Source organism: Balaenoptera musculus, chromosome 15, assembly GCF_009873245.2.
Source record: "Balaenoptera musculus isolate JJ_BM4_2016_0621 chromosome 15, mBalMus1.pri.v3, whole genome shotgun sequence".
NCBI classification, from domain to species: Eukaryota; Metazoa; Chordata; class Mammalia; order Artiodactyla; family Balaenopteridae; genus Balaenoptera; species Balaenoptera musculus.
In genome coordinates, this window is record NC_045799.1 from 52,815,050 (window position 1) to 52,828,474 (window position 13,425).

The following is a 13,425-nucleotide window of genomic DNA, read 5'->3' on the forward strand; positions in this document are numbered from 1 at the left end:
AGGGGATGGGAGGCTGGGCAGGGGTGGAACAGGGTAGGGGGTGGGGTGACTGCTGACGGACACAGGGGTTTCTCTTTGAGGTGAAGAAAAATATTCTAAAATTGACTGTGCTGATAGTTACACATTTCTGTGAATATACTAAAAACTATTGAATTGTACACTTTAAATGGGCAAATTGTAGAGTATATTAATTATATCTCAATAAAGCTGTTCCAAAAATGGGGCTTCCCTGGTGGCACAGTGGTTAAGAATCCGCCTGCCAATGCAGGGGACACGGGTTCGAGCCCTGGTCCAGGAAGATCCCACATGCCGTGGAGCAACTAAACCTCTGCGCCACAACTACTGTGCCTGCGCTCTAAAGCCCGCGAGCCACAACTACTGAGCCCATGTGCTGCATCTACTGAAGCCCTCACTCTCTAGAGCCCGTGCTCCACAACAAGAGAGGCCACCGCAATGAGAAGCCCATGCACCGCAACGAAGAGTAGCCCCCGCTCACTGAGAAAGCCCGCACGCAGCAACGAAGACCCAACACAGCCAAAAATAATAAATAAATATAAATCAATTAATTAATTGATTAATTAAAATTAAAAAAGATAAAGCATTAGGACATCCCTGGAGGTCCAGTGGTTAAGATGTGGCACTTTCACTGCGGGAAACTAAGATCCCAGGGCTCAGCCAAAAAAAAAAAACACACAAAGCATCTACAATTCTTTTCTTTCTCCAAAACCTTAGTTGAACCTGTTGTCTACCTTCAAAATCTATCCTCAATTTAACTGTTTCTCCCCCACCTCACCCCCCGCCCCCACCAGCCCTGGCCCCAGGTGCTGTTGTCTCTCACCTGGGCTGTGGAACAGCCCCTTCCTGAGCCCCTTGCCCCCCTCTGCACACACCCTCCAACGCTGCCCACCCCCACCCGTCTCTGTCTCTTTGCTTCACTCTTCCGGGGAGCGTCAGGCCCCCCTTCCTCCCTGTGCTGTGCTTTCTGCTGGGAATGCTCCCCACATAACTGCCTAGCTCTCTCCCCTCCTTCCCTGAGTCTTGGCTTCTGGTCACCTTCTCTGCCAGGCCTCCTGGCCACCCTGGTGAGGCTACCTCCCAACCCACCTTCCCCTCTTTCCATCCTAGTCTCTTTCTCAGCTGCACCTATAAATGTCTAATGAACTAGATAACTTATCTGGTTTCCTGTCTATCAGAGATTTTTGTATCCCAGCACCTGAACAGCCAGTGGATGGATGGATGGATGGTGGCAAAACATGAGGCCTTCCCTTAACTCAGGAAGTTCAAAGTTCCAGAAGACAGGAGATTCAGGACCAGGATTCAGAACCAGAGAAGTACCCATGGGCGGGGTCACTTTACCTGCCCAGTCCTATTATTTTGTGATCAAAGGGTCCTAGGAGTATCTGCCTTACCAGCTCAGGAGGTTGCTGTGATAACCACAATCTGGATTCCTAAATATAAAGATCCTCCCCTTAAAGAAATAGCAGCTAATTGGAGGGGCGGCAGGCAGGCAGGAAGAGAGAACTCGCTTCCTGGCGGCAGAGTTTCAGTGCCAGGCAGGGATGTGGACCCCGGGGGCTCATCGTAGGAGCTCCTGGGGTAGGGGGGGTAAGGCATTTTGGGTGCAAACTGGATTCACTGGTGAGCATTTCTGGAAAGGCGAGGGGCCCCTGGAGACCTGCCCCCACCCCTGCGCTCCTCCAGAGCCAGGACAAGCCACAGAGAGCGCCACAGAGACAGTCACCAGCTCCCAGAGCTGGCCGACACCCCAGTCTCTGGGTTGGGGACCCGTAACTCCGCTGTGAGGAGACCCAGACACCTTCCAGCTAGGGGCTCCTGCCGGCAAGGAGAGCGTAGGAAGGCAGAGGCCGAGAGGTGGACCCCTCGTGGATGGTGTCAGAGGGTCACCGGGAAGTTCCTTCTCCAAGTGGCGTCTGCAGAGTAGTAGGAGGGGCCTGCACCCTGCTCCTCCCCTGCCGAGCACGTAGGAGACAGTGCGGGGCTGGGTGCTGGCGCTCACTCCCCAGGAGAGTTTCTGGGTTCTCAGCTCACCGCTCTCCCCATCACACAACCAGCCAGAAACCAGACCCCCTGCCCTCAGCACACGCCTATTCCTGGAAAATTCTCCCCACTGTCCTCCCCAGCACCACCGCTAGGCTAGGTGCTGCTCCTGGAATCCCCTGCCCCTGGCCAGCTGTCCATCCATTCATTCAACACACTTGTCCAGGGAGTGTCAGCAGAGCTCCAGATTAGCTGCTGGTGCAATCGCGTAGGCAGTGGGGCCCGAGAGAGGACCAAGGAAACAGGTGCGACCATCTGGGAGAGAGACGAGAACAATCTGTTCATAGCCAGTAACTGCTCAGCAGCCTGGGTCCAGGGCTAAGGAACCGTAGTGGTTGAAGAGCGTCCCATCTGGAACCTCAGGATGTGACATGATTTGGAAATAAGGTCTGTGTGGAGGTAAGTAGTCAAGATGAGGTCATATTGGATTAGGGTGGGCCCTGAATCCAACGACTGGTGCTCTTATAAGAGGAGGAGAGGGCTTCCCTGGTGGCGCAGTGGTTAACAATCTGCCTGCCAATGCAGGGAACACGCGTTCGAGCCCTGGTCTGGGAAGATCCCACATGCTGCGGAGCAACTGAGCCCATGTGCCACAACTACTGAAGCCCACGCTCCTAGAGCCCGTACTTCGCAACAAGAGAAGCCACCGCAATGAGAAGCCCGCGCACCTCAACGAAGATTAGCCCCCGCTCACCGCAACTAGAGAAAGCCAGTGTGCAGCAACGAAGACCCAATGCAGCCAAAAATTAATTAATTAATTAAATTAATTTTAAAAATATATATATTAAAAAAAAAAAGAGGAGGAGACACACAGAGAAGAGGCCATGTGAGGGCAGAGGCACAGATTGGAGAGATGCACCAACCAGCCAAGGAAGGCCTAGGCCTGCGGACCCACCAGAAGCTGGCAGGAAGGATCCTCCCCAGGAGCCTCCAGAGGGAGCGCGGCCCTGCCCACACCTTGATTTCAGACTTCTGGCCTCCAGACTGGGAGAGAATACATTTCTGTTGTTTGAAGCCACCCAGTTTGGAGTCATTTGTTATGGCAGCCCCAGGAAAATAATATAGGAACCAACACCTAACTCAGCCCCACAAAAGCTTCCCGGCCCCTCTCTTGCTAACTTGGTCATGCTCACCAGCCCCAGGGCCCCATCCCCGTCCCCTGCTCCCCCTCTCCCGGCAAGCTCTGACTACTTATTTTTAGCCCCTGATTACATCTGCCTTATATGGTTCCCTACTTCTACCATGAGCGGGGACAGCCTCCCCTCCTAGTTTGTAAGCTTTTTGAGGACAGAGAATCCCGAGGATATTAACAGTGCTGAGAAGGGGCAGATGTGTTGATGGTTCCCCGAGGTGTCCAAGTTTCATGATATTTGAGGAAACCAGAGGCAGATGTCAAGCTACAGGAATACTGTCCGCAGCGAGACCCTGTACTCATTGCCACAGTCCTTCTAACCTTAAAAAGTGTCTGAGATCGAAAAACATCCTAAGCATCCAATAACCATTTTCTTATTTTAGTCATATAACAACCCCATGCTGTAAATAGGGCAAGTATTATTATCCTGTTTTACGGGCAAGCAAACAGGTGCAGAGATGGTAAGGGGCTTGGTGGCGAATTGTGACAATGCCAGGGCTTGCTCTGTCCTCAAGTCCCAGAGTGCATGCCACCCTCCACCCCAGGCACACGTGTGGGCAGCCTCGGGGAAGGGGGGTCTGGGTGGAGAGGCCACTGGCCTAAACTATCCACTCAAAAACAAAACTGAGGCAGGAAAAGACAGGAGAAGGAGGTGGATTCGCCACAGGACTTCTGTTCCTGTCACAGCTGGGACCCAGGCTCCTTCTGTCGGGAGCCTGAGGCCAGGATGGGCTCCCCCAGGCCACGGCGAGGGCTGTGACCCCTCATCAGTTTGTCCAGACCCCTTCCCAGGTCCCAGGGAGCATTCCTGGTGTCTTCACCTCCTGGGATAAGCTAGAGAAATAAGCGATCTTCTATTACCTGATCCTTGGAACAAAGGGCAGAAGGAAATTCAGGAAAAACCAAGTAACCAGCAGTGGCTGGAAGCCTCTCTGGTGAATGCAGGTGTACAGGGCAGGCAGCTATGGAATCAGATGTACTTCAAAGACCTAGTGATCAAGGTGATGACTTTGTCCTCACCTATTGCCATCTAGGGAAAATTCTATGGGAGGCAGATGAATGGCCACTTGGAGGAGAACCAGGAGCCGCAGTTTTGGCAGCAACCCGGTGGGGGAGGGTGGGTTTGCTCCCAAACCCCAGGGCTCTCCCCTGGCCTGGTTGTGGGCTGATCTCCCAGTGCAACCCACTTCCTGCGGGCCCAGAACTCCAGACCAGACTTTGCCTGCACCTGTTTGAGCTCAAAATGCAGTCCCCACTCTAGAAGGATCCAAAAATATCTGAGAGGGAGGAGAAGGGGAGGGGCTCACTGGAAGGAGAGCAGGCTAGAGTATGCTGAGGGCTAAGGAGAGAGCCACTTGGCTTGGCATTCAAGGCCCTTTCCAATGGGCTCCAACCCATCAGGGTGGTCTGATCTCCCCAAACAGGAGCCCCACAATCTAGCCAGAGCCGGTGTCAGCCCGTCCCTGCCAGCGCAATGCTCCGAGCTCCCCCACTCCTGGCTTTGATCACCATCTTCAGATACTCCCCTGTCTCTGCCTCCTCATTCATCAGACATTGTCAAGTGCCTCCAGTGAGCCCAGTGCTGTGCTAAGTGTTGGTAATGGAGTGATGAGCAAATTAAACAAATGCACAGCCCTGTCCTCTTGCAGCTGACAGTCCAGCGATGGTTCCCTTCCTCCCAGTGTAGCTGAAACCCTGCCCCTCCATGAGGCCAACCTTCCAGCCCTCCTCTGAAGTCCAACCAGAGCTGCCAGGGGTGTTAGTTACATTTTTTTTCAGTGCGTGTCATCTCCCTAAATAGAATGTGGCTCCTGGGGGCAGGGCCATAGCCCATTCCTGCCTGCACAGCGTGGCCAGCTGGGACCTCACTATGGGCACAGCCTGGCCTTGGGGCTGGAGAGCTGGGCCTTTCAGAGAAGGGCCCCCATCTGCCTCATCTTTCCGGCCTCTCCCGTCAAGTGTCCACCTTGTGTGATTAACCAGCCCCACCCTTCCTCCCCACTGTTCCTGCTGTGTCCAAATCCACATTGCACCCTCATGCCTCTTGCTGATCATGTACTGCCTGTCACCCCAAATCACAAGTCCATCCTGGTTCCCGATCCAGGGTGGGCTCCCCAGGGATGGCCACATCGCCCATTTCTTCAGGACCCTCTGCTTCCTCCTCTCCCCAGGACTGGCCACACAGCCTGTGCTCGTTCTGTGCCCTTGAGCACTCTCTCTGAGTTGACAGAGGGCTAGAGGTCAAGTGCTCTCCAGGTTGCGAAAGACAAGGACCCCTGGGGGAGGGCCCACCCGGGAGGGCCCACCCAAGGGCCAGAGGAGAAAAGCTTCTTCTGATCACTTAACAGCCTTGCAATGAACTTGGGGAGCCTGCCCCAGCTGGGCCAACCTCCCACCCGAAATCCTTCTGGGTCCCAGACTGAGAGCTGGACAGAGCAACGGCGACTGTGCCTTCCTGTGGTCCCGATGACACGATTCCAGGAAAGACGGGCTCCTGGGATGGGGCCAGGCAGCGGCTGCCAGCCAGCCCCATGGTCTCCTGGTCTTCAGAAGCAGGCCTCTGGACACACCCACAACCAGGCTCCCCTCCACACCAGCCCAGCCGGGGAAGAGCTGGAGGGTAGAGAGGTAGCTACTGTAGGCCCTGCCTGGGGCTGTGAACAGCTGACCTAACAGCTCAGGCATTTTAAAAGCAGACTCCGCCGCCCAAGCCCCTCACGCTGAGGATGGGCAGCTCAAGACAGGCTGATCTGGAGCTCTCTGAGAGGGAGGACAAGGAAGCGAAAAGCGCAGGCTTGTCCCCGGGGCAGAGGGGTACCTGGGACCTTGACTCTGAACAAATCCTCCTTTGGGGCTGGAGAGGGATGAGGCTGAAACCAAATGGAACAGGATGTCCCTGAACCCAGAGGAAGACACAGCACAGGTGACACAGACCAGGAAATGGATGTCTCCAGAAACTCCACTAAAACTGACCCATCCCATTTGCCGAATTATGCTACCCGCTTCGCCTCCAGCTGAGGTCACAAAGGCTGGGGGTGAGCAGAGAGGATGGGGCCTCCTGAGGACTGAGCAAGTTCTGCAGCTGTGGCCACCGTGGCTCCCTCCCTCCCTCCCTCCCTCCTTCAGGGTCCAGTAGAGAAAGCCCCGCTCTACAGCTCACCCCTCGGCACTCAGAATCGATGGACTATCTATTGCCTCAATGCCGTGATTAGGGACTTTGGGTAAGACCTTGTCCACCAGAGCAATAAGAAATTCCATGTTAGAGATGCATTCCTTAAGGTAAAATCTTCTGACTCTTTTGAAACAAGTGGTTTGGGAAAGTGACAGTCTAAGTGTTGAGCCATTGGCCCTTGTTGGAACAAGTTTCAGGGCATGTCTTATTGGGGGACAGAGCAGGGCCAGTGTTGGGGGAGAGAAGGCAACCACCAAGAGGGAGAAAAGGAGCCCAACAGGGCAGAGGTAGGAGTCTGAAGCCAGACTTCTAGCTCCCGAGTCCAGGTGGCCCCTGAGAAGGCAGGTGAGGCAGGTGAGCGGTCTTAGAGGGGCCTGGCCTCCCAGAGCAGATCGTGGGTCCCCTCAGCCCAAAATGAGTCCCGCCGATGGGCCAGGGAGCCACAGAGGGAGGCCTTGCAGCCACCGGGAAAACACCCTGGAGGAAACCTGAGCCCAGCTGCCTCTGGGCCGCGTGCCCCACAGCGGCTTCCACTGAGGTAATCTAACCGGAGTCTGAACACAGCGCTTTCGGGTGCAGGCCCAGTGCACATCTGCGGAATTAACACCTCGGGTGCGGAGCCTGGGGTTGAATTTTGGGGCTGGTAAACCAACAGCAAGAGACCAACATCCACTGTGACTAAAATGCTGATTCACTGGCCGTCTCCTGGCCTCATCTCAGACGGGACTGGAGACCAGGCTCTGGTCTGGGCCCTGCTGTGCGAGTCCACACATCTTGGGACAACCAGCCTCCCTTTCCACCCCACAGGGTTCTTGGGCAGATCAGCTGGTTCCTTCCCCTCCACGGCCCTCCCCACTCCATAGCAATCCCCAGTATAGACCAGGATCCCCACTTCCTAGTTCAGCTCCCTGACGGGTACTAGGGCTGCTGAGTGGACCTCGAGTGTATGGTGTCCCTCTGAGGTCTCCACGACATGTCCCCTCAGACCCACCTAGGACCTGTGCATCCCACTCAAGCTCTGACGTCCAGGCCACTCCATCCACTGTGTTCATCAGCCTTTCCTGCTCCTCCACACCCTCCCACCAGCCCATAAACACACAGCCTCCTCTGGCAAACACACCCACCGCCACCTCCTCTTAGGGTCATTTATCCTTCACAGACTTAATGTTAAAAGTCTCACTGGGTGAATGTGTCGCCTCCCTGTCCTCACTGAATAACATGAGCCGTTCGTTGACAGTTCTCGGCTTCCTGGTGTCCAAGCTAACGCCTCACCTTCCACGGCTTCTCCGTGAGACTCACTGCCTCTCCAGGAAGCATCCTTCTGCTCCGCTGCCAGGTCACACCTCTGCCTGGGTCTCATCCCATCTTCCTGAAATCCATTTATCTTCTTCCTCTTCCCACTCCCCAGGGACCGGTCCTTGAATCTCTTTCTCTACAAGAGCTTCCTTGGCAATCTCAGAGCCTCGCCCTCATCTTTACTCAAACAAATCTCATCTCTGGATCCCCAGACCTGACTTTCCTCCTAAGCTAACTATCTCCATCCAGATGTCCCCCAGAACCCAAAATTCATAAGGACCCCAGCTGAACTTTTAAAATTGGTTCTTTTATGATCCTGGTCTTCTTTTTTTTTCTGGCAAGGTCATGCCAGCCGTGACCTACACTATCCTCGAGCAATATTTAAATGTAAGAGGTTGTAAAAAAAAAAAAAAAAAGAGGTTGTGAGTCCAGCTTTAGATTGGATTTGGAGTAGGGGAGGGGCATCCAACAGCGGCAGACCCCACCCGTTCCCCCTCCCCCAGCCGCCACCCTTGTTCCAGGCCAGAAGGCATCATATCTATGCCTTGTACTGGCCCCTCAGACCAGGTCGAAGGAGGACCAGCCATCTTTCTCCTGTGTCTATAGGGATTAGGCTCCTTCCCAGTCCACCACACCTAAGCGAGCACCAAAGGGCCAGGTAGATGCAACCGGCCTCGTCAGGACCTCCTTCTGGTCCAGAATTCCAGCTCTGGCCCTTGAACTAGCTGTTTGAGCTTCACTGTCACACCCAGATGGGAGGCAAAGCCAGCATTTCCCAAACTGTGGTTCCACAGGCCACCAGGCAAGGTGCCCACATCTGAGGGCTGCATCCATTGAGCAAATCCAGACTAGTGCCTCACACGGTGGACCACGTGCTCCCTATGGCTCGTCCAGCTGCATTGAGCCAGGAGTCGGGGACCTTGCTGGGGACACAACTTGCAGGAGGGCTGGAGAGGCTTCTGGGGTCTGCTATCTCCCCGGGACCCCTGAGCGCATGACCTTCTCTCAGAGCCCTCCCCACGGTGGATCATGGTATCTGGGCTGCCGTGCTGAGGGTATATGAAAACCGCCTCTTTCCAGGTGGGTGAGGAAGGGTCACGAAGGAGTTCCTGAGAGACCCCCATCACTCATGGAGGGCCCGGGGAGCCCCAGTGTGAACCAACCTCTCGCCATTGGATGTCAGGGTGGGGCCAGAGCAGGTGGGCAAGTCTACAAACCAGGGCTGCGCTGGAGGAAACAGATGAGCAGACTCAGAACACCGGCCATCCCCCCATCTCTGCCTCAAGCAGGTAACGGGAAGCAAGGACGTCCCAAATTCGGCCTAACAAACGCCAGCAGCTTAAGCCCAAAGCAATGTTTTCTCAGCCCCTCCCCCATCCCACCCCACATGCTCTCTGAGGAGTCTTGCCCTGTATCCCGAGGGAAGCTAGCCTCCTGTGGCCTCACGCCCACAGGCAGAGGGACTGGGGCCTCCAAGGAGGCCTGTCAGAGAGAGAGCAGCTGAGGAAGGACAGAAACTCCCAGGTGGGCTAAGACTAGCCCTGGCTGGATGTGCCTGCCACTGAATTGCTGTCTGACCTTGAACATGGCTCTCTTTCCTCTGGCTTTCGCTCCCTTACCTGGACAATGCAGACTGAGTAAACCCTCTCGGGGCTGTTCTCCTCTGTCCTTGAGCAGGCTTGTCCCCAGGCCAGGCCCCCGAGACAAAGGACTGGGCTGGATCAGGGTTCGGCGGGGGAGGCTGTGGAGTCCATCACCCCAGATCAGAGGGCCACGGGAGCAACATGGGCACAAAAGAAGGAAGGGCAGCTCTGTACGGTCCCCCCAGGAAGCAGGAAGGGGAGTTAGAGAGAAGTCTGCCTGCCACCAGCGAGAGGCGAGTGACACAGGAATGGAAATGAGGATTCAGCAGTGGGGTGGGAAGTTCAGGACCAAAGCCGCTGCCTGTGGGCATGGTGGCATTTACCGGGTGGCATATTTTAGGGGAAAGTCAACCAGTAGGAAGGACTTTCATTATGGGGGTCGGGGGAAGCCACTCTTATGGCTGAAATCTCCCCCAGGTATCGCAGGAGGAAGCAGTCTTTGGGGTGTGCAATATGCAACTGGAGTGGTGAGAAAGCCCACCGCCGGGAAGAATGCGCAGCCCAAGTCCTGAGCAGGGGTGAGGAGGGCGGGAAGCTCGCACACTGGTGGACAACCCTTTCCCGGAAGCCAGGTCAGGGTCACACCGCAGAGTTTGGGAAGGAAAGGGCCTGCAAAGAGAGGATTTTTGCACAAAGCACCCACCCGCCTCCTTTCCCAACAGAAAGATCCCCCAATGAGGCCTGTGGAACATTCCAGATGTCCAGTTCCCTTCGTGGAAGAAAAGATAAAGGATGTCCCTAAAAGGCTAAAAGTTCCTGGGGCAGCGGCGTGGAAGCAGAGAGAGGTGGCAGCTGGGGCCGGGCGGAGCTGGGGAGAGGGTGGCAGTGGATCCCGGGCTCAGGATCAAATGACACGGCTGTTTCCATACTTAGCCGCCTGACAGCCGCTTGGAATCCTCGCCACCCCAGCCACTGCAGCCCCACAGAGACCAAATTAACTCAAGGGCAGACAAGGGCAGGGCCCAGCGGCACATGCGAGGCCAGAGCCCCCCACCTTGGTCTCTAACCCCCCAGGGAATGGCTTCTTCTCCTGCCTGCCGCGGGCTCTCCTGCCTGGGTCTGGGACCTCAAGAAACAGAAGCTCCCAGACCCCACGATCCCCAGCGCAGATGAAGCCAGCCGTCATGAAAAGGCAAAGCAGGAGGTCCGGGTTCCTGGGGTGTCCCCAGAGCACCCCTGGAGCACCCCTGAGAGGAACTCAGCCCGAGGAGTCTTGGGAACAGAGGTGACAAAATGCTCGGGTACCCCTTCCACGCCTATAAATAACCCCCATGCCATAACCAGAGCCACTGCCTCGGCCACACAAAGTGCTGAGATGTCAAAGGAAAACCACGGCACGCAGGCCCCATCCCCCTTCTGACAAAGCCCCCAGCCTAGCCCAGCTTCATTCGAGTGGGTCCCATTCCTCCTCTGAACTGTATCCAATTTGGTTTCCAGCCTGATCCCCAACTTTTATCGTCAGTCCCGTCCCAAACTGACCCGCACTCTGTCCCATTGTTTCCAAGCCGTGCCCCCCCACCCCGCCCTCACTCATGCAAAGCCAGGCCTCTGCGATCTCCACCAGGTGGGAGGGTCAACTCAACGACCTCCAGGGGCCCCTCCACCTCCAAGATCGGGGTCTTTTGTCCATCTAGGAGGCTCTAGTCTTGACTTCTGGGGTTCTCTTCCGCAACATCTACTGGCCAGCCCTTGTCTCTGGCCCTGGCCCCCTGCTCCAGGCCTTGCACCTGCCTGCACCTCTCGGGTCACGGCTTCCGCTCCCTCTGGCCTCCCCACAAGCCCCAGGTGCTCTCAGATCTCCGCACCCAGTGCCTTCTCGGTCAGACCGGCTGGGAGCAAAGGTCTGCCATCAGCTCCAGGAATCACGGAGGCCTCATCCTCCATCTCCCGCCCAAGCCCCCCACCCCCCCCACCCCATGGTAAACATAAAACCTCGGGGCTTCGTGGGGGTCGCAGACTGGCCTGGCCGACAGGGCAGGGGTCATACCTGCTTGTCCTGGGAGCAGAAGCGAGGCCACGAAGCAGCAGAGCAGGACCAGCGCCCTCATCGTGACTGCCAAGAGAGCCCAGCTGCTCCTCGCCTCTATTTATAGGGTGGGTGGCAGCGCGGGGCGGGGGAGAAGGGTCACACAGTCACTAGGGCAACTGGACGGACATGATAGGCAAGCAGCTCAGACCCCAGAGGCTGCAAGGAGGCTGCTCTGCCCCTGCTGCGCCAGCTGCCGACCCCGGAAGGCAGGGCCCCGTCTGGATTCTCTCCCCTAGCTGCCTGGGGTCACGTGACAGGGGTCACGGGGCGGGGTAGCAGAGAAAATGTGGGGCGTCCTTTGGGGCAGGTCTGGGACTCAGGAACCAAGTCTTCCCAGCATCTGCAGTAACTTGAGCTGAAATCTGGGCAATCAGTGACCTTCACACGCTTCAGTTTTGTGAACTAAGGGCCTATTCGACAGCCACTGACACAGGTTTTAGCCCCTCCCCGATGGTTAGTTAAGGAAACCCCGCGACCTGACCTTTGAGGTCGATGGCGAGGAGCTTCACCTTCCCAGGCCTCTGGAAGAGACAGAATGCTGGCGGAAGGGAAAAAAGGGGAGCGAGGAGGCGCGCTGGATGCTCTGAGTGTGGTCAGTCAGACAGTGGAGGGACGGATCCTTTTCCAGCGGTGCCTCTGCTATGTGCTACTTGATGCACTCTTCCTGAGGGCACGTGATGGCCCCTGAAAGCCAGTTCTAGGAGGGGTAGCACTGGCTGGTCCTGCTGGGAAGGGGGGTCCCTGTGGGGGTGACAGCTGTCTGTGGAGGAAAGGACGAAAGTCAGTTTGGCATCTTTCATGTGCTTTTTAAAATGGCTTTACTGAGGTACAACGGCCACACAGCAAACAGCGTATTTAAAGTGTAGAATTCGATACATTTTGACACACGTACATAACCACCATCAAAATAACGAAGATTCCTCACTCCCGAATTTTCCTCATGTCCCTCCCTCCTACCCCTTCTCAGGCAACCATTGATCTGCTTCCTGTCACTACACGTTTGTTTGCATTTCCTAGATTTTGATATAAATGGAATCTCCCCATATGTGCTCTTTTTATCTGGCTTCTTTCACGTAGCATAATTACGCTGAGATTTCTTCACATTGCAGCGCGTATGGGTAGTTCACTCCTTTTGATCCTGATTCCATGGCCTGGATGGACTACAGTTTGTTATCCATCATCTATTGAGAGACTTCTGGGTGGTTTCCAAGTTTTGGCTATTACCAATAAAGCTGCTATGAACATTCGTGTACAATTCATTATGACATACGCTTTCATTTCTCTTGGGTAAATACCTAGGAGTGGAATGGCTGGTAGGTGTCTGTTTAAATTTTTTCTTTCTTTTGTTAATTAATTTTTTAAAATTTTTATTGAAGTATAGTTGATTTACAATATTGTGTTAGTTTCAGGGGTACAGCAAAGTGATTCAGTTACATATATGTATATATTCTTTTTCATATTCTTTTCCATTCTAGGTTATTACAAGATATTTAGTTCCTTGTGCTATACAGCAGGTCCTTGTTGTTTATCTATTTTATATATAGTAATGTGTATATGTTGATCCCAAACTCCTAATTTATCCCTCGCCCCCTTAACTTTTTTTCTAAGATGACTGTACCGTTTTACGTTCCCACCACCACTTCCTCCACATCCTTGCCAGCACTTGGTCAATCTTTCAAATTTTAGTCATCCTTACAGGTGTGTAGTGATATTGCATTGTAGGTTTAATTTGCATTTTCCTAACGACTAATGATATTAAGCATGTTCCCATGTGTATATCTGTCATCCACTTCTCTTTTGTTTTTGTTTTTTTTTGGCCGCACCATGCGGCTTGAGGGTTCCCCAACCAGGGATTGAACCTGGGCTCCCAGCAGTGGAAGCATGGAGTCCTAACCACTGGACCAGGAGGAAATTCCCTGTCATCCACTTCTTCAGTGCATCTTCAATGAAGTGCCTGTTCAAGTCTTTTGCGCATTTTTTACCGGTTGTTTTCTTTTATTGAGTTTTAAGAGTTCTTTACATACGCTGGAGACAAGCTGTTTATCAGAAACATCATTCATAAATAGTTTCTCCAAGTCTGTGGCTTAACTTTTCA

General features: G+C 54.5%; 1 protein-coding gene across 4 annotated transcripts in view; it reads right to left on the reverse strand.

Annotated features, from left to right (window-relative positions):
* SRL (sarcalumenin) overlaps positions 1 to 11,542 on the reverse strand; it is a 32,406-nt gene extending 20,864 nt beyond the window's left edge. For 2 of the 4 annotated variants that reach the window (XM_036826709.1, XM_036826708.1), the window contains exon 1: positions 11,289 to 11,542. In XM_036826709.1, coding sequence (XP_036682604.1) covers positions 11,289 to 11,349 — 61 coding nt within the window. In that variant the 5' untranslated portion in view covers positions 11,350 to 11,542. The remainder of the gene's footprint in view (positions 1 to 11,288) is intronic. The other 2 variants (XM_036826711.1, XM_036826710.1) reach the window with 1 other exon arrangement.
* Between the last annotated feature and the right edge of the window lie 1,883 nt (positions 11,543 to 13,425).